The 26,937-nt window shown below is 38.8% G+C and overlaps 1 protein-coding gene across 1 annotated transcript in view; it reads right to left on the bottom strand.

Moving 5' to 3' along the window:
- Positions 1-5,836, bottom strand: part of FMN1 (formin 1) — a 125,131-nt gene extending 119,295 nt beyond the window's left edge. Inside the window, exons 1-2 of the mRNA XM_041396740.1 lie at positions 4,376-5,836; positions 2,186-2,303 (exon numbers count right to left, since the gene is read on the bottom strand). Of these exons, the coding sequence (XP_041252674.1) occupies positions 2,186-2,303; positions 4,376-5,767 (1,510 nt within the window). The 5' untranslated portion in view covers positions 5,768-5,836. The remainder of the gene's footprint in view (positions 1-2,185; positions 2,304-4,375) is intronic.
- Positions 5,837-26,937: the final 21,101 nt, after the last annotated feature.

Genomic DNA, 26,937 nt, shown 5'->3' with positions numbered 1-26,937 from the left:
GACTACTGGTTTAGATGAGTCAATTTAAATAATGCAGATGATTAACCTGCATTACAGCTTATTTTTAAGAAGCCCACTTCTTAAAAGGGGGTCAAGAAACTTCTAAAGTATTGGTGGCTGGAAGGGAATTTTGGTTGTGGAGGGGCATGAGGGGAATGCCAGTATACACATGGACTTTGAAGGTACCTACTAGTGTCAGAGAGAAGATTGTGAATTTAGAAGTTTTGATGTATTGCCACATTCATATTCATAAAAAAACCCACAAACCCCAGCAATAAGACCACCAACATTGAATATGAACCCTACTCCTATAACTGTATCATCACAACTCAAGGACAGCACCTTGCTCCACCTGTAGGAGACTCTATAATTTCATTTCTGTGCACAATGCTTTAGAACAAGTCCTCAGAACAGCCAATCTAAGTGATCCATCATGTACAACTTACAACTGCTTTCTGGGCATCCCTGAGCAGCTGAAAGAAACCAACCTGCCAATCTCTGCAGCACACCTATAACTTTACTGCAGACTTAACCTAGCCTTAACATGCAAACACAGTCTTTGCCTATTTCCTTTAAAAGCACTGCTTCCATCTCATCCCAGCTGAATCACCAGCGGTTTGTTTTCATTCAAATCCCTCTGCCAGACGCTGGAGCAACTAATGAACTGCAGAATCTGGTCTTTAAAAATTTGACTTAGCAAACAAACCATCAACATGCTGATGACACTACCACCCAAAATATCAGAGTAACAAGAGTAACAATTTACATGGGCTCTAAGCCAGTCTGTCTTTCCTATTCAAATTTCAAGAAAGCATGACCTAATTCCTCTACAAGTAGTAGAATCTGGAGCTTTTGTTAATTCAGTTTTCTTTCTTTATTTAAGCATATGTTTCACCACAGACGACTACAGTCATTAGAAGGAAAAATATTTGTTTGGGTAAAATTAAATATAGCAAGCATATAGCCTATAATAAAAATCTAAGAGTAACATCAACTTGCCAACAGCTGAATACCTGTCCTGGTCATCTAAGTAAATGACTCCCAAATTCAGACCAATCAGACGAACCATAAATTCAATTCTATATATTTAATTCAATTCCATATATTAGAACAATGTCATTTTCCTCAAGCCAAGTTTTCTCAATCTTCCAACAACTTTAACACTTCCAGTATTATTCCCACGTTACAAAAAAAAGAAATATTAATGCAGAAAAAACTGAAAAAAGAGGGAGAGTGACTAAACAATAAAAAGCAGTAGATAGAACATATAGGAGTACTGTTTCTCAAATACAAGGTCAGATGGATATCCACTGGAATTAGAAAGAACCACACAGCATTCCCTGAACAATTTCTCACAGCAAAGTAGTATAAAAACTTTTTTTATAGTTCCACTTGATACTTTCTAGGTGGTATTTTCTAAATCTCCAGGTACCTGAAGAAGAGATGGCCTAATGTCTTTCACTTTAATATTTCAGAGTAGTCCTCAGTTTACGATTAATTTCTGAATATAAAGGACTTCCTATTTTACATTCAAGAATATAAATTTGAACCAGAGTTGTGGTGGCTAAAATAATCACTTTCTCCCTTATAAGTATGTTATGTAAATATCTAAATAACAAAAAAAAACACTCAAGAAATAGTTTTCTGTGGAAAGCTTATCTGATAATTAGCATTGCACTTTGGACATACCCTTTCATGCACTTGCACAGGACAATATATGTGGATAGCTATAGAAGTGGCCTGACTGGATATGAGCATTCCTCTATTCATACACATGTTGCAATAATGGTGTTGTTTTCACTCTGGACAGTACCTGAAGAAGCCAGACCAGAGTTCAGCAGGGGGCTGCTCCCTGCACCCAGGCATCAGAAAAGGCAGTCACTCAACTACTATCACCAATCTGTCACTCATTTGAACAAAATACCATTGAAAATGGATAACCTAACTTATCAAGAAAACCCACTTCTTTGCTCACGACTTTGTACAGGCAATTTTCTACAATATTTAGCCATTCACATTTAAAAATCAGATGCAGAATCAACAAATAGCAGTAAACCACACATACAAAACATAAGGTCTGTTTCTCCAGATAAGAAGATACCGTGACTTATCACCATCTCTGTATAAAACAAGATTAAAAATGTCAGAAACTAATTTCTGCAAATGCTTCACCTCTTTGTTTTACCTGCTTCTGTGTACTTCAATCCTACTTTTACTTCTTCATGATTTGCTTTTGGTGGCGGCCAGACAGTCTGGAGTCTCCCTGGTGTCTTGTCATCTTGCTCTGAGGGACTGAGGTCAGGCTGTTAAAATTACACAAGAAAAAAATTAAAGTCTGCAGTATCAATTGATTCCAAACAGCAACTGCCATGCTCAGCTCTACACATGTGCTCCTGAATGACTATCTGTCTCATTCTACTGATTGATACAGTGCTCAGTTGGTTGGAGGCGACACAAATAAATCAGGGTAGAAAAATATTTTTGAGGAGGAAAGTAGCATAACGCACGTGACATGCAGTGATTTGTTGAAACTGTTCACATCACTGTGCAGAGCTGTCTATCCTTTTGTGAACCACAGAGGTGGTCACGAATGCTAGGGTTTTTTCCTGTATCTTTCTTCCAGAGTGAAATATTCCATAGTGTGCTTCTCTTACAAGTAAACATTAGAGCAATTCACCTAAGACATCATTTGACAATATAATTTTCTGGAAGCAGAGCTAGTTTATGAAATTCCTGCCCCACCCCCTGCAGATTGCTCAGTCCACATACCAGGTAATACTGCCACATCAAAGTAATGCTGCAGCTGTTAATGGGACTGCACTGTCAACTGGAATGCCAAAATAACTCTTTAAATGGGGAAGGGGTGGAGGGGGAATGACCCACTAAACAAGCATTCTTTTAGAGGGATTTTTTTGATGGATTTTTATATCTCCAATATTTCTGTAATCTGATTTTCAACATGTTACTACAAGTAACTGCATAGAAACAACTGCAACAACAGTGAAACCCTGTACGAAAATGGCCCCATAAACGGCTCACAGGAGCAAGGGAAAGCGAAGGCTAGACCCTTGGGCTCGGGCTTTGCCCTGAGAAAATACAGATTTGCACTAGAGTGGACATTAAGCAGACATTTATAAAAGCCACTTCTGCTGACTCCTGTGACTCCTCCCTCGCTGTGCGTGATGACAGCTTCCCAAATAGGTTTGCTGAGAGCCACAGGAACGCTGACGCCAGCACAGCGACTGGTGTAAGCAGGAAGGAGCAAGCCAGGGATGGGAAGGGCACACTCAGACTGCACTTGCTGTACATTCCACAGCCAATGAATACCTGTTTTCTCCTCCCCATAGGTCATTTACTACAAACTGGTATTATCAGTCTACCCAAGTGTTGACCAGGATTTTTTACATGTTTTCTTTTAATATTATGTAAGAATAAAAATTTGAAAGAGAGTATAACCAACACAGAAAATTAACTTAAGTAGCTTCAGGTTTAAGGTCCAATCCTGAAAATGGAATCCTTCAAGTAATTGCTCTTTCAGCCAACAATAGTCTCTTGGGCTGATTACATCTGCCAAAGATGTGGCTGTAAGAATTTTGGGTTGGGGGAATGCCAACCCAAAGGTTACTCATTTAATTAAAGAGTTCAAATCATATTCAAAGTCATTTATGAATGTATGAAAACTTTGCTTTGCTTTTTTTTTTTTAAATATAATAACTACATCTCCATATGCCTAAGAGCATTAACCTTGCAAACACTTACATTAATCAAAAACTTGAGTTGTCTAATTGAAATCGCTAAGTCACACCCGGATAAGGTTAAATGCTTATCAATATTTGAAAAGCCAGATATATGCATGTAAACAAGAAAATAAAACTTCCTGTTCTAGGTCTTGAGCTGAAAATCACCCATAATTTCTTAAAACAACTCCTATCATACAATTACTCCTACAGGTAAAATGAAACACTACTTATAAAAATAAAATACTCAATGAAAGAAAACAGAGTGAGATTCAGAAACTGTTAAATAATATTACAGTAAATATCTGCAGCATCAAACTGATTTAAAGCCATAATTAACACACAGAGAACTGTTATGTGGAGATCTTTTAATATCAGAAACTGACTGCTAAGTTCTCATTGTAATTGAGAGGCTTTACTATTGCCATCAGTTGTGGCCGAATTCTGCTTCAACTGCAGATGATCAAATATTCTGACAAATTAGCCTCAAGATTTCCTTGACTGAGAATCTAAAATTTGAGATTTCCAAAAGAGAAGCAATTCTGATCTCAAGTCCCCACCAATAATATTAAAACAAGAAATTATTTTTTTAATCCTTCTACTTCCAGACCTTAGGAAGAAAAAGTAATTCAACCTACAGATTTGTCTGATGCTCCATCCCCAGGTTTTGATTTTGACCTTTCAAATACAGCTTTCAAGGACTCTTTTTCATTTCTCATTTTGCGTTTCAGGGCTTCCAGCTCTGAAGTATCTGCAGTTGTTTCTCTCTTGGGAGGTCGCGTGAATAAGGCTTTAAAGGCATCCAGTGCAGATTCAGCAGGGCTTGATTTTATCTCCTCAGAGGGAAATCGTGGTTCTCTTTTGCTGGAGGCTTTGTTCTCTTGAGCTTCATCACTGTCCTCAGTCTCGCCAGATCCCTCACCAGAGTCCTCAGTTCTATCTTCATTCTTGGAGACGTCTATGTTTAACAAGTGTGAGAGTTGTTCTAGGAAAGTGGGATTTGCTTTAGGTTCAGATGATTTTTTTTTAATGGTGAAACCTGATGCAATACTGGATTTCTTAACAGGCTGTCGTAATTTAAGCAGAGCTAAATCATTCTCCCTTGGTTTAATTTCTGTAACAGTTTCCCCATCTTCTGTGGTTAGTCCCTTTTTCCTGACACGTAGTCCACTGAAGAAAGCAGGCAGCTGGAAAGTCTTTTCAGCCAGTGCTGTTTTTTGGAGTGATATATTATCAACGGAAGGTCTTTGTTCTTCATCTGAAAGTTCTTGAGGGCATTCCCCTGTAGCAAGCAAATGAGTGAATTGCTCATCCATTAACATTCTGTCTTTTCCATTGGAGTCATACTGTAGAATACCATCCAGCTCTTTTGGGAGCTGCTTAGAGAATGGTGGGTGTAACTCAATGTCATCTGTATCCACAGTGTCATCACTGTTGCTGTGCCCTTCTGATTCTGACTCTTCCTTATGTAGATTGCTGTTGTCCAAGGCCTCAGCAGACAAAGCAGCATTTTTTAGCCTATATTTGCTTGCGTTGTTCTCATCGGTGTCTAGGTCCTTATTCTCCGTGTCCGATTCTGTGTCACTTGTTGTATGAACCAAAGTACCTTGCACAAGAATAGCATCCTTGTCATCATTGTCAGATTCAGACAAAGAAGTCTGAACAAACCCCAAATGCTGAAGAAGTAATTCATTTTGGTCAGCTAACTCCAGCTCCAGGCCTGCTTGCCTGCCAGACATTGGGTCAGCTTGGCCACTGGTACTATCCACGCTGTGCTGATTTTCTGAGTCCTCATTATATCCATTATCATTCCTCTCATGCCAGGTGTTAGCGTGAGTATTTATATTGCTGTGCAAAGGTTGAAATTGTTTAAGCACTGTTTCTTCCTTGGGAGCTGCAGATTCAAGTTTAGCTGTAAATCCAAACAGCGTTTTCACAGAAAAGGTAGTGAGTGGGTCAGGGTCGCTTTCTGCTGTGTTCTTCAGGTCTAAAAGCTGACTACAGTCAGGCATCCCATTATGTTCTTCCATGTTGCGTGAAGTAGAGAATAGGTTGGCTCGCAGCAGTGCTGCTGCCCGCTGAGCCAACACTTACTGCGCGCATTCAGGCTGCCGGCGGGGCCGGCTGCCGGCGCTGCAACAGGCGGCCCAGCCCGGCCCGCGCAGGCCGCCGGCCCCCCGCGCTCCCGGCCGGGCCGCCCCTCCGCTCCTTCCGCCCCGGCCGTCGGGGCTCCCGCTCCGCCAAGGGAGCAGCAGCAGGACCCACCGTAAAAAACAGTTCTCGGCAGCGTCTGGAACTTGTTCCTTCTCACAAGAGGGCTTCGTCACAGCACTAACCTCGGCTGAAGCCCGGCCGGTTGTCCCCCCGGGGCTCCGCACCCCGACGGGCTGCGCGCCCCCGGTCCCGGCGCGCCGAGCCCGCAGCGCCCGGCAGCTACAGCAGCCGTCCCGCCGGGCCCAGCGCGCCGCGGCTGCTCCCTACTTCCTTGTCCCGGTGCGCCAGCGCTGGGTGGTTTTCAACAGAAAATTCCTGACGGATTCCTTTGCATAGTCTTTCCACTAGGATAAAGAACTTCTTTTGTAAATCCATAATCACCAAAAAAATGTTAAATGGAAACCCGAGCTAACGACTCTGAAGCTTCCTTTGCCCCCTCCTGAAGCACTTGGAGAGCCCCCAGTGCCCGGCCGGGCAGAGGCAACTCGGGTGAGCGCCCTTGAAGCAGAGGAAAGTAGGAAAAAAAGAGACTCTCTTCCGATTTGCTGGAGGTTTCATCTGGAATGCAGATTTCAGCCTCCAGGGCCATGAACAAAAACCAACGAGACTGGTTTCACATTACCACGGTCCTTGCCCTGCACAGCTCCTGCTGAGAGGTGCAGGCAGGTACTTATCACAGAGCGCGGCCGCGCCCAGGGACCGGGAGCGCTGCGCGGCCAGCGCCCGGGAGGGCCAAATTAACTGTTTAGGAATCGGACAGCCTTGTCCATCCACGGCACCAGCCTTGGTCGGGTCCGAACCAGAACAATCTCTGCTGACATATTCTGTGGTGATTTTCACAGGCTTTACTGCTGTGTGCGTGAGATTTGTTTAGTTGAAACGAACAAGAACACTTGAAATGTACAAAACTGTCTAACTCAACGTTAACAGAAACTACCCGGGATACTATGTATTTTTTTTTATCAGTACAGACGGAGAAAGCGCAAAATACTCTTAAGCACTCTTGATATTCAGAAGTCAGTAACATTTGGAGCAGGTTTACATCACAAGCCTCCACTTTCGCTACTTTTTTTTTATTTACCCAAGTTAAAGGGTCACTCTACAGTCATCCATTTAGCTGTGATGAGTAATCTTAAGCAAGCAACATGGGGAAAGCTATCCTTCACAGGCAAATCAGCTGCAGATCACACTGCTGTATGTGTTTACCGAAAAACATTTCTGAAAAGCTGAGTATTACAGCCAACAAGCAACAACAAAGTATCGCAACACATTTCGCTTTTGGTTTAATGTTTAAAAATGTAGACTGTACAAAAGGCATTTGTTTGTCAACAGCAAAAGCAAAAGCCATTGGTATCTCCTGCAGGAACAAAGTTTTCTGAAAATCAGATTGTAATACTAAGGGCTTGGATGAAGCTTACAGACACCTTTTCAATTACAGGGTTGCATGCATGCCTATAGACAAAGGGCAATGGAAGCATTCCCATCTTTATCTGTGATTTCACAGGGAGCAATGTCTTCTGCCCTGCTGCTTGGCATTTCCTTAGCAAGCTCTGGACTTGCTTCTCCGCTATGATGAATCATCGGGTGCCAAGGTCAGAAACAACTGACAGGTTCCCCTGATTTCTAGGCTTAATATCACAAAAGGAAGCTCTATGTAAAGAAAGAGACACAGAGTCCTTGCCACCCGCTATGCCAACCTATTCTTAAAATTCCAGGACTTATAAGCAGGTGGAAGGAAGCTACCAGAACACTGGTGACTTCCCCCAAGACAAAATTCCTTCAAGGCAAATCTAAAGCAATTCTAAATTCCATTTTATGGCCAAACAAATGGGGCAAAGTGACAATACTGAACCAAAGTTTTCTACATTTAAATGCACGTCTGTTTTTATGTTTAGTTACATGATTAATTCTTCATTGTTCTAATAAATTGTATGGTTATGTCTTATTTATTTATGCGTGTACTTATTTGGGGTTTGATGGATAAACATTAAATCACATTTTCAAGAATAGCCTTGTTAGTCACAAAAAAGACTATACCTCTATGAACAACTTCATGATACCTTCTAAACATACTGATTCAGATTATGCCAAAATATTACTCATCTCTTTATATTAACAATCCATACTTAGAATAAACCTTCCCTATAATAAAAAAGGGTCACCAAGCTGTAACAATCCTATGAATAGAAGGCTAAGGATTACAGCCACTATTTAACTATTTAAGGATTTAATGGACTTTTGAAAAGTTTAGTTTAAAAGTGGACTTAAAGCAGGAATCTCATACTTTATGTCTAAACAACATCCCAACAAAATACAGCAGACCAGGATCAAATTAGAAGTGAAAAGAATGGTGCTTTTAGTGTAAAGCTTAAGTGATACAATATGTTGAGGTGCTAGAAATCCCAGAGTTGAACAGTGAATAATTAAAATTCCAGAAGCTGAAATATACTCTATATAGCCAGAGGTAATCTCACAAGCCTGTAGAAAATACTGCTTTATATGTACCTCTTTTTGTAGTAAACTCTAGGAAGTGTGGAGGAACTTTCAAGCTTTGGAGCTCTAGGATTAACAAGAAAGCTCATCTCTACATATAGGCCTGGAGAAATACTCAAAAACTGAAAGTCATTGTGATGAATGAGTCAGTCAGTCTCTGAAATTCACCACACAGTCCATAAACTCCCAGCCTAAAATATGGCTTTTGTAGAGACCTGCTTCCTGCATTCTGATGATCAGCCCAGTGGAGAGTCCTTTGAGGGACTGAATAGCTGATAATGAAATACATATTGGTTACTTACTCAATCAAGTGTTTCAGGGTAAAATACATACATCAGTATGTGCCCTTAATATTTTTATATAAAAGAGAGGTCATCATTGTGATGTAAAATGAGATGGAGTCAGTTTGTTGGTAGAAGTGTTTTAATGCTGGGTGGATCTATCTCATAAGAAAAGTCTCTCTGAGCAGGCTGCAACACTGCATCTAAAGGAACAACTTCAAAATCTTTAGAAAAAATCAGTTATAATTATGTTACAAGCCTCTTTACTTAATAAAACTGACAACTCTCTGGTGCCTCAGAAAAGCCCTTAAAACTTGTCATAGCAACTTTCAAGGCAGTCAATGCACTAATTATACAAAAGGACAACCATTCCTTACAGTTTAAAGCACATTTAACAATCCACACCCTTTTTGACCTACATTTCATCACAGACAGAAGTCACACCCACAACACACTCTAGTTCTCTTCTTGAGGTGTCTAAAAGCTCACCTGAAGTAGGTTTTAAAACTGGCTTTGAAGAAAACACACATTAAGCCAGAATAAGGTCATCTAATTTCTACCACTATCATATGGCAAGACTCAACACTTCCTGACCCCTTATCTATTCAGATTGCCTTTTCAGATCACGGTAATAACAAACTAGATAAACATGAACAGGACAGAAAGACATTATACAAAACAGCAAGGTTGCTAAACTGAAAACAAATATTCTACTGGTTTTAAAAAATAAAGAACAACAAATCTAGAAAAGTTTATATAAATTCTTGAAAATAATCATAGAATCAAATATGCACCAATTGTGTCAGGCTTCAGAAGAGCCTCAAGAAGCAGCAGGCTCTGTTTGTAGCTCAGGTGGCTTGAACAGATATGAAGTTCAGCTGACACAGTCTGCCCTCTGCCCTGTCCTCAGCCTAACCTTTACTGTGAGGCTGATAATGGTCTTAACATTCCCCTGCTCTCCTGTTTGTCTCTCCTGCTGATTACCTCATTTTAAACTTAGTATTTTAACCCGTTAAATGCTCTAAAATAGGAGGGAAGATAGAAGAAAATCTGTAAGGCCTTGATTTTCATCATTATCAGCCTTGTTACCTCACTTAGACCATTATGTGAGCAGCTTTCCTGAGTTTTGATGGAATTGGGTACCACCAATATAACTGCTTTAAATGTAAGTAATTAATTTAGATGTAGCAACAGAAACATAGACATGATAATTCTTGTCAGAATTCAGCAATACATGATGTTAACAGAATGTATGGACACCAGACACATTTGGTGTAGGGGTCTGTATAAACCATTTGTACAAATGCACAGTGTTTTTTAACATTTTCATCTAAATACTGATTGATATTGAGATATGGACTACTTTAGAGAATTTGAAAAAGCACTGTAATACTTATACAGTTATAAAATCAGAAAGCACATTAAGAAACTCAGTTTACTATTCTGCAGGAGTGCATGCTGTATCAATAAATGTGTGGAATATTAACCTGTAAAGCCTATCATATGAAAAAACAGTGGTAGATCTGAGACAGAAATTCTAGAAAGATATATTGATGGGTCTGGTTAATATGAGCAGACATACAAGTAACAAAGACAGGGAACAGAAGATCAATATACACTGTGTAAGTAAGCTAAGTAAGATCTTTGTACATTATGGCACAAAGGCTGGCACTTAGTGTTACAAAGAATGAAGATGAATTTTTAATCCTTTTCCTTTTCTAGGTTACTCTCTTTTCATCTTCTTTTCATTTCAACAGGCCTTTTGCTCCCCATCTACAATATGATATAGTAGTTTAAAGCTTAAACAAAAATCTTTATAAAATAAAATCCACATAGTTACATTAATTTACCATAATTTCTTAAGTAATTACTAACTGTTAATTGCAATTTTAGCTGCATTTTCACATCTCACTTATGTGCCTTTTTATCTGAGATGAAATACTGTATAAAAAATAAGGTGGAGTTTCATTTCTATTTTGTTTCATTACCATCCATATCTCTGTATCTTCTCCCCACCTAAGGTTTAAAATCTAATGTAAGATCTTTTTTCATGTTTCTGGTGTACATTGTGCATTTAAAAGTCCTGTCAGAGTAGAATTCATTCACTCTCTCTCTCATCTACATTATCTACCGCCTTCCACTTAATAGAAACATAGAAACATCTTTTCAATAACATGATGGACCAGCTGAGAAGGGCCAATGGGGATATTATAGGGTTAAATATGATCAAGTGCAAGGGGCTGCACCTGGCTCAGAGAAATCCCTGTTATCAGTACAGGCTGGGGATGAGCAGGTCAGGAGAAGCCCTGCCCAGAAGGACTTGGGGGTGCTGGTGGCTGAGGGGCTGGACATGACCCAGCCATGGGCACTCCCAGCCCAGAGAGCCACACGTGCATCCGGAGCAGTGTGGGCAGCAGGACCAGGGAGGGAATTCTGCCCCCTCTGCTCTGGTGAGAACCCATCTGCAGGGCTGCATCCAACTCTGGGGTGTCAGGAAGGACATGGGAGTAAGTCCAGATGAGGGCCAGGAAGATTAGAAGGATGGAGCACCTCTCCTGTGACCACAGGCTAAGAGATTTTGGGTTGTTCAGCCTGGAGAAGAGAATGGTCTGGGGAGATGTTGAAGTACCTTTCAGTACCTGAAGGAACCTACAAGAAAGCTGGAGAGAGACTTTTACAAGGGCATGTATTTCTAGGACAAGGGATGACTTGAAACTGAGAGAGTAGGTTTAGATTAGATATTAGGAAGAAATTCTTTGCTTATGATGGTGGTGAGGCACTGGAACAGGCTTCTTAGAGAAGATGTGGATGTCCCATCCCTGGAAGTGTTCAAGGTGAAGTTGGATGGGGCCCTGTGCAATCTGCTTTCGTGACAGGTGTCCCTGCCCATGGCAAGGGAGTTGTAATTAGATGATTTGTAATGTCCGTTCCAATCTGAATCATTCTATGACTCTATAATTCCATAAGCAAACATTAGTGTATCTAAAGATGCACATACACAATTATATTATACATCAATGTTAGGGTGCTCCTAATTCAGAGCAAGCAGACCTTTTCAATAAATAGCTTTTTCATAATGTTATTATTATGAATGTAATTGCATTTTAAAACAATAGTGCCAAACTTTTGATCAGTCAGGCTAAAAATTTCCTTCTAAAAGAAGAAAAGGGCTATAGATAACATGACGGAGTGTAGTGCATCTGTGAATAAATAAATTGGTCCATTTTAGATGCTATTTCCTGGGAACATGATCTTAGCTTCAGAATCGCTCTCCAGACACTGGCTCCTTTTTTACCACAATTGTCTTGCTGTCCAGTCTGATGACTGCACAGGGAAGACATTATCTCGGTGCAACATCCCACCCTGAAGAGGAAGGGAACACCCAAGGGTTGTTGTCACCAGAGCAACTCGTGCAGCCTGGTTTTGGCCACTATCTTTCTTACAGGCTACTTCTAGCAGGGCTGCACTCCAAACAGATTCTGATGGCAGCAACTGCTGCAGCAGCCTTCTCACTATTGTTCTTTTGTCAACTCCTCCCTCAATCACATGAACTTATCTTGGAGACACAAGGGCTCTGTAATTCAACCCAGAATTCTGTCCTGAAGAGAGTCACAGGGAGTGAGCTGCAGGATAAAGTGTCTTGGTGGGTCCCTAGCAGCCCATCAGCCTTTTTGAGCACCCTTTTTTTAACAGAAATTAAGACTTTTGTTCTGAGTATTTTAAAAATAATGGAATAAATATTCTTCCTTTTAAACTACAAGAAACTGAAATTATTCAATTTTTTTCATAATGCAGTTAATTAGATTTTTAGACATAAAATATTTCTTTAAAAATAGTAAGAAAGATGGCAACAAACCATTTACTAATCTCAGATATTTCTTATTTTACTCAAAATGTTCTTAAATGGCCTTCATTTGTAACTCCTCCTACTCTATACAAGGACTTTTAAATGCAGTCAGAAAATCCTCAAGGACTATATACTTCCTGTTGTAGCATATATTTCTAGCAGTGATAACAGCTATGTCACTATTTCTCTCAGTTCAGTTATTTGTTTTCATCTCAGCAATTTATTACAAGGATAAACCTGTACCTTCACACTGATACATAACTATTGTAAATAATTATTTTAAGAAAAGAAAGTTAGGACAAAAAAATCAATTTTATAACAAGATCAAGAGAATACCAACGGTGATTGTAAGCATTAAAAAGCATTTTAAATGTACTTCTAAGTCAATTCTTGTATTTCCACCAATAGATGTCACTCTTACACAAATTTTTCTTAGTGTTTCTTTGCACAAACTGTATTATGTAATCTAGTCTTTAAAGCAAATTCTTCCAACCATTCAATCCTTCGCATGTTTCTTTCCTCTTCTTCTACATTCTGTTCCCTTTCCTTCTGCCAAAACAGGTCTCTGTAGGCTGCTTACTGCTCACCCTGGGAGCGTGTAAGTATTTCCAGCTACATTAAGCTGGCCTGACCTTATGATGAACTCAGGTTGCCCTCTGAAGCTTCATTGTTTCATACCCCAGGAAGTTTAGAAACTTTTCCTGTCAAGATCGTGGCCAGTCTGGCTCCAGTGCCAGTTCAGCTTCTCCAAAACTCTGAGAATCATCAGCCTGGCTCCCAGTGCTGCACACATGCATGTGAGCACACACATATGCACATGTGCACAGGTACACACACAGAGCTTGCTCCTGCAATGCATTTCCAGGAAGCAACTAATTTAAACTAAACATCCATCAAGACTTTAGAAATGGCACATCATGTACCTTAACCTATTTATATAAGTTCAAACATTTTCCATATGTATTGCTCTCAGCTGCACAAAGACATATGGGTTCACAGACCATCTGGAAAACTGTATCCCATCCAAAACTTTGCAGTTTGTCAGATATTTTGGAACATGCTTTTAGACTGGCCCAAAATAAATGCATACCAAAAATGTAATTGTATATAATAAATGCTTGCTGAAATCCAGTATACAGTCCTACTCACATTCAGTTCCAGGCTCAGATGCAGCACACTTCTGTTGATCTTCTCCTTCTCACTTGAATGAGAAAATGTGTTTGATTGCCCCAGTCTGCAATCCAGAACCCACGTATCTTCATCTCTCTTTGCCACATCCAAACTAGTCAGCCCTTCAGTGAAGTCATCCTTTAGAGCAGACTCTGCTGGGAGACCCAAATTAAATAAAATTAAATTAAATAATTCTATGCATCTGCACATAATCCCTGCATACAGAAAGTTCTGTATCTTTTTCAAACTCTGGTACACACTACCAACATGCGCAAATTCTCCTGTTTAAAGCACAACAGAATGGTATAAAGGGGGTACCAACTTTGTTTTGACTCAGAAAAATTTTTTTTGTCCTTAAATTTTGTGTGTCAGATCTAGCATTAAAAAATGGGCTGCTTATCTTTCCCTTATATACAGACACAGACTGTGTGTAAGATGCTTGAGTTTCTACCTGACGAGGCACTCTTACTGGTCATCCTAAATGTGCTCATTACACACACATATTTCAGAGGTGGGTGTGAAGTATAAAACTAAACTAAGGAAGCTCCATAAACTGATTTGATGAACTTTTTGCCATTGGCTGAACACAGCCTTAGTGGGGATGGTGCCAATCCATGTTAGTCCCTTATTCCAAGTGCATAAAAAGCAGGGTCTTTCAATTAGAAATGATACTTAAGATTTTACCTTTCTCCAGTAAGCCTAAAACATAGTGTCAGCCTGGTTTTGGAATGGTTTAGGTACAAACAGCCAGATTTGACAGGAGAGGTAAGAAGAAAACCTGTCAGCCACAGGTGTACTCCTGTATGTCATGCTGTGCAACCACTCAGCACTGTCCCTCCTGTTCACAGCATTGCTGGCTTTTTAGACCCCTCAAAAATATCTGTTTCTCCATGATAGCCTCAACTTTAGCAATGAGAAAACTAATGAATTCCATGAAGTTAATGTGCTCTCTGAAGTGTAATATCTGACAATACATCTTTTTATATTCTAAAGGATATATACATATATCCTCTTATATATATATACTCTTTCATATACACAGACACATCCATCTTGGAACATTTTACTGGAAACTTCAGAAATTAGCACAATTCCTGGCTGCTGTATATCATAGCTTAGCATTACAAAAGCAGCCCTGGTAGACTTTAAGGCCAGATTTGATGGAGCCCTGAGAACCTGGTGAAAGATATCCTTGACCATGACATTGGGGGCTGGAAGTAGATGATCTTTATGGTCCTGTTCAATCCAGGCCCTTCTCTGATTCTAATAATGGCACTTACAATTTTGTAATTTTGAAAAGTTTTATTTTCTTTTTCCCTAACTTTAAAAGACATTTTAAAAAGAGGCACTAGGATTAGAATCTATATGTCTGCTTAAATTTAGGATGAATTTCAAACTTTCTGGTAGCTTACATTTCAAATAATTTAGGTGCCACCCTGTATCAATAAGGATAGTAAAGTATAATACTTGATAAAATGACCAATAATCCAAAGTACAAGTCAGTTATTATTGTGTGAATATACTCATATTTCATCTTATTCAGATGAAATCTCAGAGTGAGATCCTATCAAAACACAGCATTTCTGCAGAAGAGCATTACACATACCTGTACACATTTTGAAATTATGCACTGCATATAATAAACTGTATCAAGATATTCAAACATAAGACAGCACATTTTAAGACATTCTCAGGTCCAGATGTATTATCTTTAGGGATCTAAAGAGAGAACTGCTTTCTGACTTTCTGAGTCATTGGTTTTCTGTATATTTTTACACATTTGATAAAATATATATTTTGTTGGCCCTTATGCCATTATGTAAGTGTTGTGGTTTAACCTCAGCCAGCAACCAAATACCATGCAGCAACCATAGCCCTGTACCAGCAACTGAGAAGAAAATTAAGTCTACCCCAGCTAAAACCGACTCATTAAGTCATTTTGATATTTAGAAAGCTTTAAGATCAGAAATACAAATATTATTCTTTTAATATTGAACACAAATATTACACCTATAATAAGCTGAATAAAATGTATTGGTTGAATTTTGACCTTGTTTTTGTTGCACCATACAATTAGCCCAGTTACCTCTAGACACCCCCTTTTACATGATTATGACATGGAAAATACAAAAGAAGTTCCAGGTCAGTGGAGAGGAGAAAGTAAAAATCACCATTTTTAAGATAATTGGACATTATTTGTATCATGTTAGCAAACCTATCATGACAGGTTTTGGTGCTTCTCCTGATTTCTGCCACAGATCACTGCTACAGTTTTTGTGGGTATCTACTGACTTTTCATCACGACAAAAATTGGAATCCTGTCAAATAACCTATAAAAACCATATATGCCTTCATAAAATAAATTAATGCAGCATTAAAATGCAAATATACACAGTAAAAACCAGGAAATACTGCCATTTTTATTCAATGCTCTTTGGGAATTCATTTTACCTTCATAATTACCAATTCACTGGTTTCCCACCCTACTCACCATCACCTCTAATACTTCAGTTTGCAGTTATTTTGGATCAATTATTTTTAGCTGTGTTGTTCAAGGTGTCTATTCTATGTCAGCTACTGCTAAAGATCACATTCATTTGCAGCAGTGATTTTTACCCATATGCTTACTCTGATCATTTCCATTGATTCATTAAGTGATACAGAGCAGTAGTAAGAAGCCACAATCAGAATTTCTTCTTGCAGCAGCGGGTATTTCCCATAATTAACTGTGCCCCAGCTAAGAACAGTCAGCCTGGCAAATCCTTTCTTGTCCTCTAGAAAAACTCCCTCAGCTGCAGAGATTCAGTTTTTGTCCAAATGTAATTTTATGCACCATTATATTAATTTATGGTATTTTTGCTGTTGGCAGACTCCTCCCAAGTCTGTTACCAAGCCTCTATTCTTCACACTCTGTGTAATTATTACTTAATGTTCTGTTCTCTATGCATTTATGCCGGTAGCTGATGATTGCTTTCCTCCTTGATCCAGTCCTCACCTGCACACACCACCAGCATTCAACCACTTCTATGGTAAGGGACCCATCCAACCCAGCAGACAGTGGAATATAAAAGGAGAACTTTAACCACCTCTCTAAGTATTCTATTTTAAGCAAATTCTTAAATATTTGGCCATATTTTGCACTGAAGTTCACCATTCTGTCAGCTGTGACAAATGGATTTTACTGCTACTTGCGCTTATCCAGGAAACTTTTTCATTTTAAATCTAGCAACCTACTGTAATCTGATTGTGCATTAAAAAAAAAAAAAAAGGTCATATATACTTTATGCATGCATTTGCAAACACATGTATATAACATTTAATCGTAGGCTAAATTTAGGCAGTTTTAAAATGCATATGTTTATCCTTTAGCCATCTTAAATGAATCGATACAGTTTTTTTTCCTGCTGAAAAAAATAAGGCTTTCAAGAAAGTTCAATTGCTATTCAAATTGTCTTCCAAGTTTTAAAGTTTATACCACTTAGGAGTGCCTCCTCTGTGCACTGATGTACAAAGAAGACTGCCCAAATACAGATCTGCTGCCATCTATTGTCCCAAGGGAATGGAAGACATAGCAATGTACATAAGGGAAGACTGAATATTTAATGCTTCTTTGGCAATTTTTACCATGCAGACTTTGTGACTGTAAGGAAACAACTTTTTAATGTTTTCACAAGTAAGACAGATGAGGTACTCAAACCTGAGGGGTACAGACAGGGTCTCATCATCAGACTGTGACAATAAATGGTAAACCCAGGATTTCCTAAGCCCTCTAGTCCTATGCTGAAGGTACCTAATTATAAGGTAATTGCATCTGACTTTTTTTGTACAAATTGCCATTCTTGTCATACAAAGTCTTTTAAACACAAATTGTTACATTAGCAAACCGGCACATTAGATGCCACGTAGTACATTTCTGTTAGGTTGCTGTTCTGGAATACACAACTCTATGGAACAGTTTCTGTGGGCAGACTCTCTGTATAGAAAACATGTTTGTGCTTTTTCAGCTGTCTGGGAAAAAGAACTTGGGGGGTAAACATCAGCTTCTTCTTTTTTTTTTTTTTTTTTTTTTTTTTTTTTTGCTAGTTCAAGGAATTAGGATGTCATGATATCCATTCCCTTCAGTATATGGTTTGCTTAACCACAACTCACTCAACTCTCAGGCCGGTGTTTACACTGATTGCTTTTAGCTATGTTTCCTGACCACTATATATTAATATTTCAGTCACACTCCATTCTTTCTAGATTGTTTTACCACATAGGATAAAAATAAAATGCTTACTCTTTTGTATGTTGATTCCTCTGTAATGTAATTCTGTTGCCGAGTTGATTGAATGTTATAAGCACTCTTATATGCATGAATAAAGAAACTGTGTTAATTACATACTTGTGTTCACTGCTTGCCTCTTGGAAGAAGTGCAAAGAAGGTAAATAAAATTTAAATCTTTGTACACCATTTGGGAATGAGTCTCAGAATGCCAGGTGGACCTTTAGAGTTCTGGGCATCTTACATTTTAGGAAAAGAAAACCCTAACAAACAAAATAAATAATCAAATAGGTTTTTCAGCAAGTGAACCACAAAACCGAAACAGTCTAACTCAGAAGTTGCCTATTTAAAGGCACCATTTTGACAGTAGAAATGAACACTCTAAGCATCAGAACTGCATTTAGAGGGTTTAGAGTATTACATAGACTTAAGGGAATGTTATTACTGCAGGGATTTAGCTCTTGCAAGACCTTAAGTCAGCAAAACACAGCATGTTACAGAGTCTTTAGTACACTACCTTATTCAAATAGATGAGGCTTGACCATTGTTATTGAGAGCACTGGTGGAACATGAAGATAAACTGAGTCAACATATTTTTTTTAAATTATAAAAATAAAAAATATGCAGATCCTACCAAATTTTTTTTGCAGTGGGAACCTCAAATTTCATGATCTATCCCTCTGATCTGACCTTTTCCCTTCTAAGCAGTAAAAGCTTTCTGATTTTTCTTCTTTAAAATGTTCCTTTTGTTGTTAGAGACACCAATGTATTATTAAATCTCAAATTAAAACAGAATTGGAAGTAATCTCAGCAGTTTCAGATTCTGTGGTTAGATGATATTGCACAGTTCCATCCACATGCCATCTGTGGTACCTCTTATCTGTTAGTATATAAAGACATTAACTCTGTATAAACATGTAAGTTATGCACTCAGTGTTACTCTGTATGTAGCTAACACAGAGGACAATAAGATTTGATTTTCTGGAGTTAAAGTCTACTATGAAATTGTAGAAATATGAATAATTAGGGAAAAAATAAAATAAGTAGAAAGGGGATTTTAAAAACTAGAGGTAAACCTCCTTCCTCCCTTTTAATTTTACATATTTCCTTAATGGGAAAGAAACAGAAGAAACCTGTTTGCTCTGGTAGAGGCCCAGAAAAGACTCAGCATCAATACAGTTCTTTCTGTTTTATTGGATAGAATGTAAGAAGTATGTAGCTGTCTGTGCAGAAAAGGGAACATTGTGCATTAGGTAGATGAATAAAACCTTTTTACATGAGGAAAACTCATATTGCAAGGCTAGAGAAACTGGAAAATGCCACTAAATGCTGTCTCTGGGAATGAAGACATGTCATCTTTCCCCCTAATTTCTATAGTTTTTATTTAATCTGTATTGTAGCATGGGCGGAAATTCATAGTATAAGCAGGTTAGTAAAATCCTTGCTGAAGATTGCCTGTTTCTACAGTACATTTAGAAATTCTTTTTGCATGATGACACATTGTGGATTTTAAAAAGTAAATGTTAAGCCCGCTACTTGCAACATTGCTCTAACAAAGAAGCCTGAACGACACAGTCCTTAAATCACATCTCAGACTGGTGAGTGTGGGAACAAAACCCTGGAGCAGCGACACCCTGCAGTGGCAGTTAAGGTCCATGTAGTGCTCAGAAAGCTAGAAGCTCCTAAAGTACCAATATCCAAAACAATCAATCATTTAATGTCTTTTGCCTGTGTCCTCTTTCTTCTTGTAAGTACAACTTAATACAGCTAATAATGGAGAAAAAATGTGTAAGTGGCTTCAAATCCATACAATTGCTAACAGAAAAATTTATTGCCATGTAAAATCAAGACCTCCCTCCCTTGCTAGCAAATAAAAATCAGTATATTGTTCTGAAGTGTGAACTTGAAGAAGGATATCTTCCTGCAGGAGGTGAAAAACTGTACATAGCTTGACATGAATGTCTATCATTAAAAGAAAAGAGAAGAAAAAAGCAGTGAAAATAAAGCTCTCTGGCCTAGAAAGTTTGAGTCAGCAACCACCAAACATAGAGATATGAAGAAAATCCAAAATACTTATGTTCTTGTAAAAAACGCTTGTGCAACTTCTCAATGCAGAGTATATCAACTGCAAAAGCATGTGATACAACTCAAAGCCTTTCAAAAATACTTCAGAATCAGCAGAAGTCTAATAGAATTAGCAACATCTATCAAATCCTATACATTCCTTATAAAAATTTAAATGGTTTTATTAAAGTATCTTTTCATTTATTATTTTCATTTATTGTCACGGAATGTGATTTATATTTTTTTTATTTATTAAGGGTTTACATTTGCAGTAATTTATATACTTTATACTGCTTTTTTTCCTTCACCTCAATCTATTTATTCCAGACAAAAATCTCCAATCTGTAAGACAGCAAACTTTTTACAAGTTCTCTCATATTTTATCTAACAGATAAAATAAGAATACTTATCACTAACTTAGTGTAAAAAAACTAGTACAATTTAGATTAGGGAAAAAACCAATCATACAAGCAAAACAAAAACAAAACAAAGAAAAAGGCAAAATCATCAGCAGAAAGATGAGAGAACTATATTCAAGATTCAATGCTGTATCATCCAACATGTGCTTGAGAAACCCGAGGAACAGGAACTCTAGTAGCAAGTACAGAATGTATTTTCTGAATTAGGATACAGACCTGAAAGGTGCTGAGCCAGTTTGGAGCCATCCAAGCCTACTGCTTTAGCACATACTCAAATTGAACGAGTTCAGTTACTGCACAAACAGCAAGCAAGACCTGCCTTGTCGCTTGCCAGCCCACTCTTGCTTTCAGATGCAAGCAAGAGGCCTCCAAGTTTTCCCAACTGGCACAAGAAACAAACAGCCAAAGATATTAAAAACCCCAAGAGCATATAACACAGTGAGCAATTGGCACCTCAGTGCAAATTCTTCATCTTCTACTATTCCCAAAGAAACTTCACATGTCCACAGTCAAATGCCACAATCAATGTTCAGGCCAAGGTACTGAGCTGCAATGCCAGGAACTTTTAGCGAAAGGTTCATTTTTAAATCCAAAGATCTTTAGTGCTCACAGTAACTTCCAGATGGGGGTAATACCCAAAGTATCTAGTCAAATCTCCAATTAGCATGTTTTAATTATACAACATTTCCCAAGTGAGCCTTTTACGGACATACTGTAGCCATGATATTATGGAAAATCCTTTGCTGGGATTTTTCCTCTCCTGAGAAGCTGAGGAGCCTCAGGAGAGAAATGTAAACAATTACTATCTGCTGCTGTAGAATGCAACAGGTGCATCTGTGATTGGTCCATGTGGATTGTTTTCCACTGATGACCAATCACAGCCACCTGTGCCAAGGCTGTGAGCAGTCACAGGATTTTTGTTATTCCAGTCTATTCTGTTCTGTTCTTGTTGTAGCCTTCTGATCTCTCTGTTCTTTTAGTATAGTCTTAATGTAGCATTTTAATATAATATCTAACATAATAAATCAGCCTTCTGAAATAGAGTCAAGCCTCGTGTCTCCACACACGGAGAGGAATCATCAACAGACATACATATATTAAATAGTACAAAAAACTTTAAAATACCTGACAATTCACATAGCTCTTCCTTAGTAAGCATATGCTAAGTGTCTTGTGGGGCTATAAAATAGATAATGATAATTTTCCAAAACCAGTTAACAACTGTTTACAACTTCATTACCTGAAATAATTTCTATGCAATCAGAACACATACCATATTTGTTATAGATTACTCTCAAAGCAAATACCAAAAATGGAAGCATTCCTAATCCTGAAATTGTTGTTATGGGGAGTGTTTCACTGTGACTTTTTACAAGTTCTCTCATCTCTGGTATTCGCCAGATAGCTAAAAGAATGTGGAGGAGGAGACTGATGTTTAAACGTTTTATTCCTTATTTTATTCAGCAAGACGTGACCTTGCAAGCAACAGTTTTTGAAAAGATTAGAAATCTGTAGCTAGTGCAATAAGGAAAATGAAGAGCTATATAGAAAAGCATTATTTTTCTCATGTGCTTTTTATAATATTTCTCCTAATACACTGGTTCTCACTCTTAACCATAAGAAAGGCAAAGTCACCACCAAAAAGATATGATCTGGTCATTAGGTAAGTAAAAAATCAGTGAAAGTAGGATTGATTTAAAATAATTTACATATTTTACCTTACACTTCAAAATTTTGAAAGTTGCCTAGAATAAGCTTTAACATCAATGCATCTACTTGTAGAGGTCACTTAGGCCAGCCACCTCTACATTGCATTAATGTCATTATGTAAATATTTTAGTGCAAATATTAAGATTTGATATCATGAAATATGGACAGAAATATGCTAAAGCACCAGAAGCAATAATCAAAGAACAGCCTGTATAACCAGGGACATTATCAACAGCAACAAAATTAATTAACTCTGAGCATGTTATTTATAACTAGACCATGATTCATCAGTGAAAGACTATACTGTGATAAAAGGGGAATGCACACGGCCTGCATGGCTCTTCCTTCTCCTTCTCTTGGAATAACATTGCATTGTGTGGGACAGTCTTCTGCCTTTTATCCAACAGGAAGACACATAACAGCCCAAAATACACTGAAAATCAGGAAACCAGGAAAATGGGCAGCAACCTTGCTTAACTGTCATTAAAAACAAAATACATAAGACTTTGCAGTGAATGGATCACCTGTTTTATGACCAATCTAGCAGAACCTGAGAGATGTAGTCAGGATTTGACAGCTAGTGTCTCCTTTTCTCTCTAATCTTATTCCTAATGCTGTCCGGACTGCTTTAACATATGCTTTACCTTGAGTGAGAATAGTAACATTCTGTGAATGTGCAGAATCAACCTGGACTATACCAAAGCCTTTGGCACTGTATCCCACAGCATTCTCCTGGAAAAACTGGCAGCCCATAGCTTGGATGGGTGCACTTATCACTGGGTAAATAACAGGCTGTATGATCAGGCCCAGAGTGGTCATGAGGGAATTACATCCAGCAGGTGACAAGTGGTATTCTCCAGGGCTCAGTACTGGGGCCAGTCCTGTTAAACACATTTATAACAACCTGGATGAGGGAATCAAGTGCACTCTCAGACAGATTACAGGCAACACCAAGTTGGGCAAGAGTGTTGATCAGCTGAAGGGTAACAAGGCTCTACTGAGCGATCTGGACAGGCTGGATCGATGGGCTGAGACCAATGGTGTGAGGTTCAACAAGGCCAAGTGCCAGGTCCTACACTTGGGTCACAGCAACCCCGGGCAGCTCTATAGGATGGGAGAAGAGTGGCTGGAAAGCTGCCCAGCAGAAAAGGATTTTGGCCTATTGGTTGACAGCCATGATGAATTGATGATGACGCAGTCTGAACATGATGCATCCTGTGCCCAGGTGGCCAAGAAGGCCAAAGGCATCCTGGGCTGTATCAGCAACAGTGTGGCCAGCAGGAGCAGGGCAGTGAGTGTACCCTGTACTCCACATTACTGACACTGCACCGCGAATCTTGTGTTCAGTATTGGGCTCCTCACCACAAGGACATTAAGGCTCTAGAGGGAGTCCAGGAAAGGGCAAAGAGCTGGTGAAGGGTCTGGAGTACAAGTCTTGTCAGGAGCAGCTGAGAGAATTGGGGTTGTTTAGCCTGCAAAAAAAGGGGAGACCTTATTGCTCTCTAGGACTCTGTGACAGGTGGTACTGGCAGAGTGGGGCTTGCTCCCTTCTCACAAGAAACAAGCAATAGAACAAGAGGAAATGACTACGAGCTACACCAGGGAAGATTTAGATTGGTTATTAGGAAAAAGTTCTTCACTGAAAATGTTGTTAAGCATCGCTGTCCAATACAGTGGTCGAGTCATCATTCCTGGAAGGTTTAAAAAATGTGTAGATGCGGCACTTACAGACATGGTTTAGTGGTGGACTTAGCAATGCTGGGTTAATGGTTCGACTCAATGACCTTAGTGGTTTTTTTCAACCTAACTGAAACTGATTCTGTGATTCTAAATTAGTAAGTGAAACATTGCATCCAGGACAAGTGAAATGCATTTTCGCAACTGTAGGATCGCACAGTTCTGAGTCATTAAGGAATCTCCATGCTGTTCTGCAAAAGCATCCACATTAATATTTACATCCAATCCTAAAAGAAATAAACAAGTCTGTCTGACAGCTAAAATAATTTCATAATTCATGTCCCAAAGATCTACAGCTACGTTATTTCACAGGTGCTGTGGCAACTTTTTCTGCTTTACAAAGACAGAAAAAGAAAACAAGCAGTGAAGACCTTTCTGCAATGGTCAGATCTGAGTGGTAATATCTCAGCATGAGAACAGTAGCAAACAGAAAAAGATCACCTTAGTTCACACTCTTGCTAAGTCTGGCATTAGTACAACCCATGTCACTATTGACAGGGTCATGTTGAACCTAAATCAGTCAACATCATACAAATTTTCAAAAGATTCAGCTGACCTTTTTCTAATTCAAGTATCTCTAAATGCCTTTTAGTGCATCATGGGCTTACAGAAACTCCAAAACCCTGCAATGCTTCTGTTAATGTAATACTATCCTTGTGATGTTTGAAGCACTATCAATTAATCTTATAGGCATAGACAGACATATACTGAATTTTACAGTCTTAAGCAAATTGGATGACTGAGCAAAGGGAATTGATCATCCATCCAGCAAATTTTCTGAGTTTTCACAAATGTCCAAGTCCTATTGCCAAGGAAAAAGATTCTGGATAGGATACAATTTTTGTATATGCTCACATTGAACTCTCAATTAAATAGGTTTTATCCTTACTGTAGCATACCATGACCCACAAATGGGACTCAATTCATCCAAAACCTGAGGAAAGCAGTTTAACCATATTCATGGGGCACTGAGATATGTTTTTCACATTTCCAGTCAGAATTTGTATAAGAATTTGAGATGTGTCACTGACATTGCCTTATATTCTTCTTACCTCCAAACTTAATTGGCAATACTGAATGGCCTACTTTTTTTTTTTTTTTAATATTATCCACTCTTTTATTTTATTTATGGCATTCCAAAGCTTCACTTGCCTCAACTAATTACAAGCTCACTGTATTAGACATTGGACAAGAAATCAGTTTAAAAAAACCCAATCCATCAGCTTTTTTCTTGATTAATTAATTGTCCTGGATTAGGGCAAATCTGGGAGAAAACCTCCAAAGGGGGTCCCCCCAGAAAGCAAACCCACACAGCCCCTTTCCCCCACTAGTTTGGGAAGGATTCCTCAGAGAGGAGTGGAAAGAACCTGTTTATTTAATAAGAAAAACACCCTCAGCACACAAAATGAACAATACCAGATGACAACACTTTCACCAATCTGAAAAGGATGACAAATTCAGAAAGTCTTTCCTGGGAGTGGTCGCTCTGTGTTGGTCCCTCCGGCGCTGGGGATGGCTGCTGCAGCCACAAGATGTAAACTCTCGGTGTTTCCCAGGTCCCAGTCCGGAGCAGGTTTGAATGGTTTCAAAAACGGAAGGGAAAAAACAGTCCAGGGAAAAATCTGGACCGCTTAGCTAAACTAACTAACAGAAGCAAGAAGCAAAAGCAAAGCAGGAGCGAAGCAGGAGCAAGAGCAAAGCAAAGCAGCAAAGAGCAAAGCCAAAAGCAAAAGCCGCACTATGTACTGTCCCGTCTCTCTGTCCCGCCAGCCGTGGGGGAGCAGGCTGATAACAAACCAAAAAAAACCTTGCTCTTCAGAGCCAGTCTTGAAGGCACAGTGCATCATATCCAGCACCAACAGAACACACGACTGGGGATACAAGCATCATAACCTTCTTTATTCCTTTTCCTTGGTACTTAGGAAATTTTAAGTTGGATTTAGTCCACAACCACTGGACAGTTTTTCCCATTTACAAAGCTTTTGAATATTCCTTACTTTCACAGATTTCACAAGAATTGAGAGGTGAACAGTACTTCTGGAAATAAATTATGCCACCTATATAGTTACTGTTACTTGTGAAAACATGGGGGTGTGGAAGTGGCAATAGATTGCTTAAAGTATTTCAAGCTTTCTTTGAATAAATTAAAGGTTCAAACTATTTATCTTTTACATTTATGCTTTTCCTGGCATCTTGGGTTTTTTTGTAAACATGTACTGAGATGTACCCTACATGAACAGCGAGTGAGCTCAAGATTAAACTACAGCGGCATCCACGAATGACTTCTCTTCAACTGTTAAAAACTGTTGCCAACTGATAATTCTGCATTCAAAGAAGATGGTGTACATTTAGCATTTTCAGTCCACCCTCAACTTTTTGGTGCACTTCAATTGGTACACACGAAAGAGAGAGAAAATAATCCAACCCTATCCAATCTTTTCAGCCACTCAGTTTTACAATCTCTATCATACATCTTGTCAGTTATCTTTAGGGTTTTTCTCCTAGGCCAAAGACAATTTTTTTGTACTTTAAAATATCCTGTTGTCCTTTCCTGAATATGACCCAGTTTTACCACATACTTTTTGAGACAATGAGAACTGCAAGGTATTTGAAGTGTGAGGGCACTAGATCTCACAAAGTGGAATAAAGTTTTTGGGGGTTACTGCTTCTCTAAAAATTCCTGATTTGCTTCTTTGAAAGTTATTGAGTTTTCAACAAACATTTACATGGGACTATCTGTCAAGATTCAAAGCTCGCATTGATGGAAGAAAATGTCCAGCTTAATTTTATATATGAAGTGAAATTGTAGGGGTTTTTGTGCATGGCTTCCTATTTATTTCCTTTAAGTTCACCTGCCTTTTTCTACTCAGTAAATGATTTCTACAGTTCTTCACAGTCATTCTCCCCAAATATCATGAAATTATAGTCATTGACTAGAGCAGTATTCCTGACCCTCAGAGAGGTCAGGCTGGATATTAGGGTATGTATCCCCAGGCATAGA

This window comes from Onychostruthus taczanowskii, unplaced genomic scaffold (assembly GCF_017590055.1).
Source record: "Onychostruthus taczanowskii isolate IOZ18803 unplaced genomic scaffold, ASM1759005v1 scaffold1, whole genome shotgun sequence".
In the NCBI taxonomy this organism is placed as follows: Eukaryota; Metazoa; Chordata; class Aves; order Passeriformes; family Passeridae; genus Onychostruthus; species Onychostruthus taczanowskii.
Note: the sequence above shows the minus strand (reverse complement) of the source record. Positions and strands in the feature narration are given on the sequence as shown.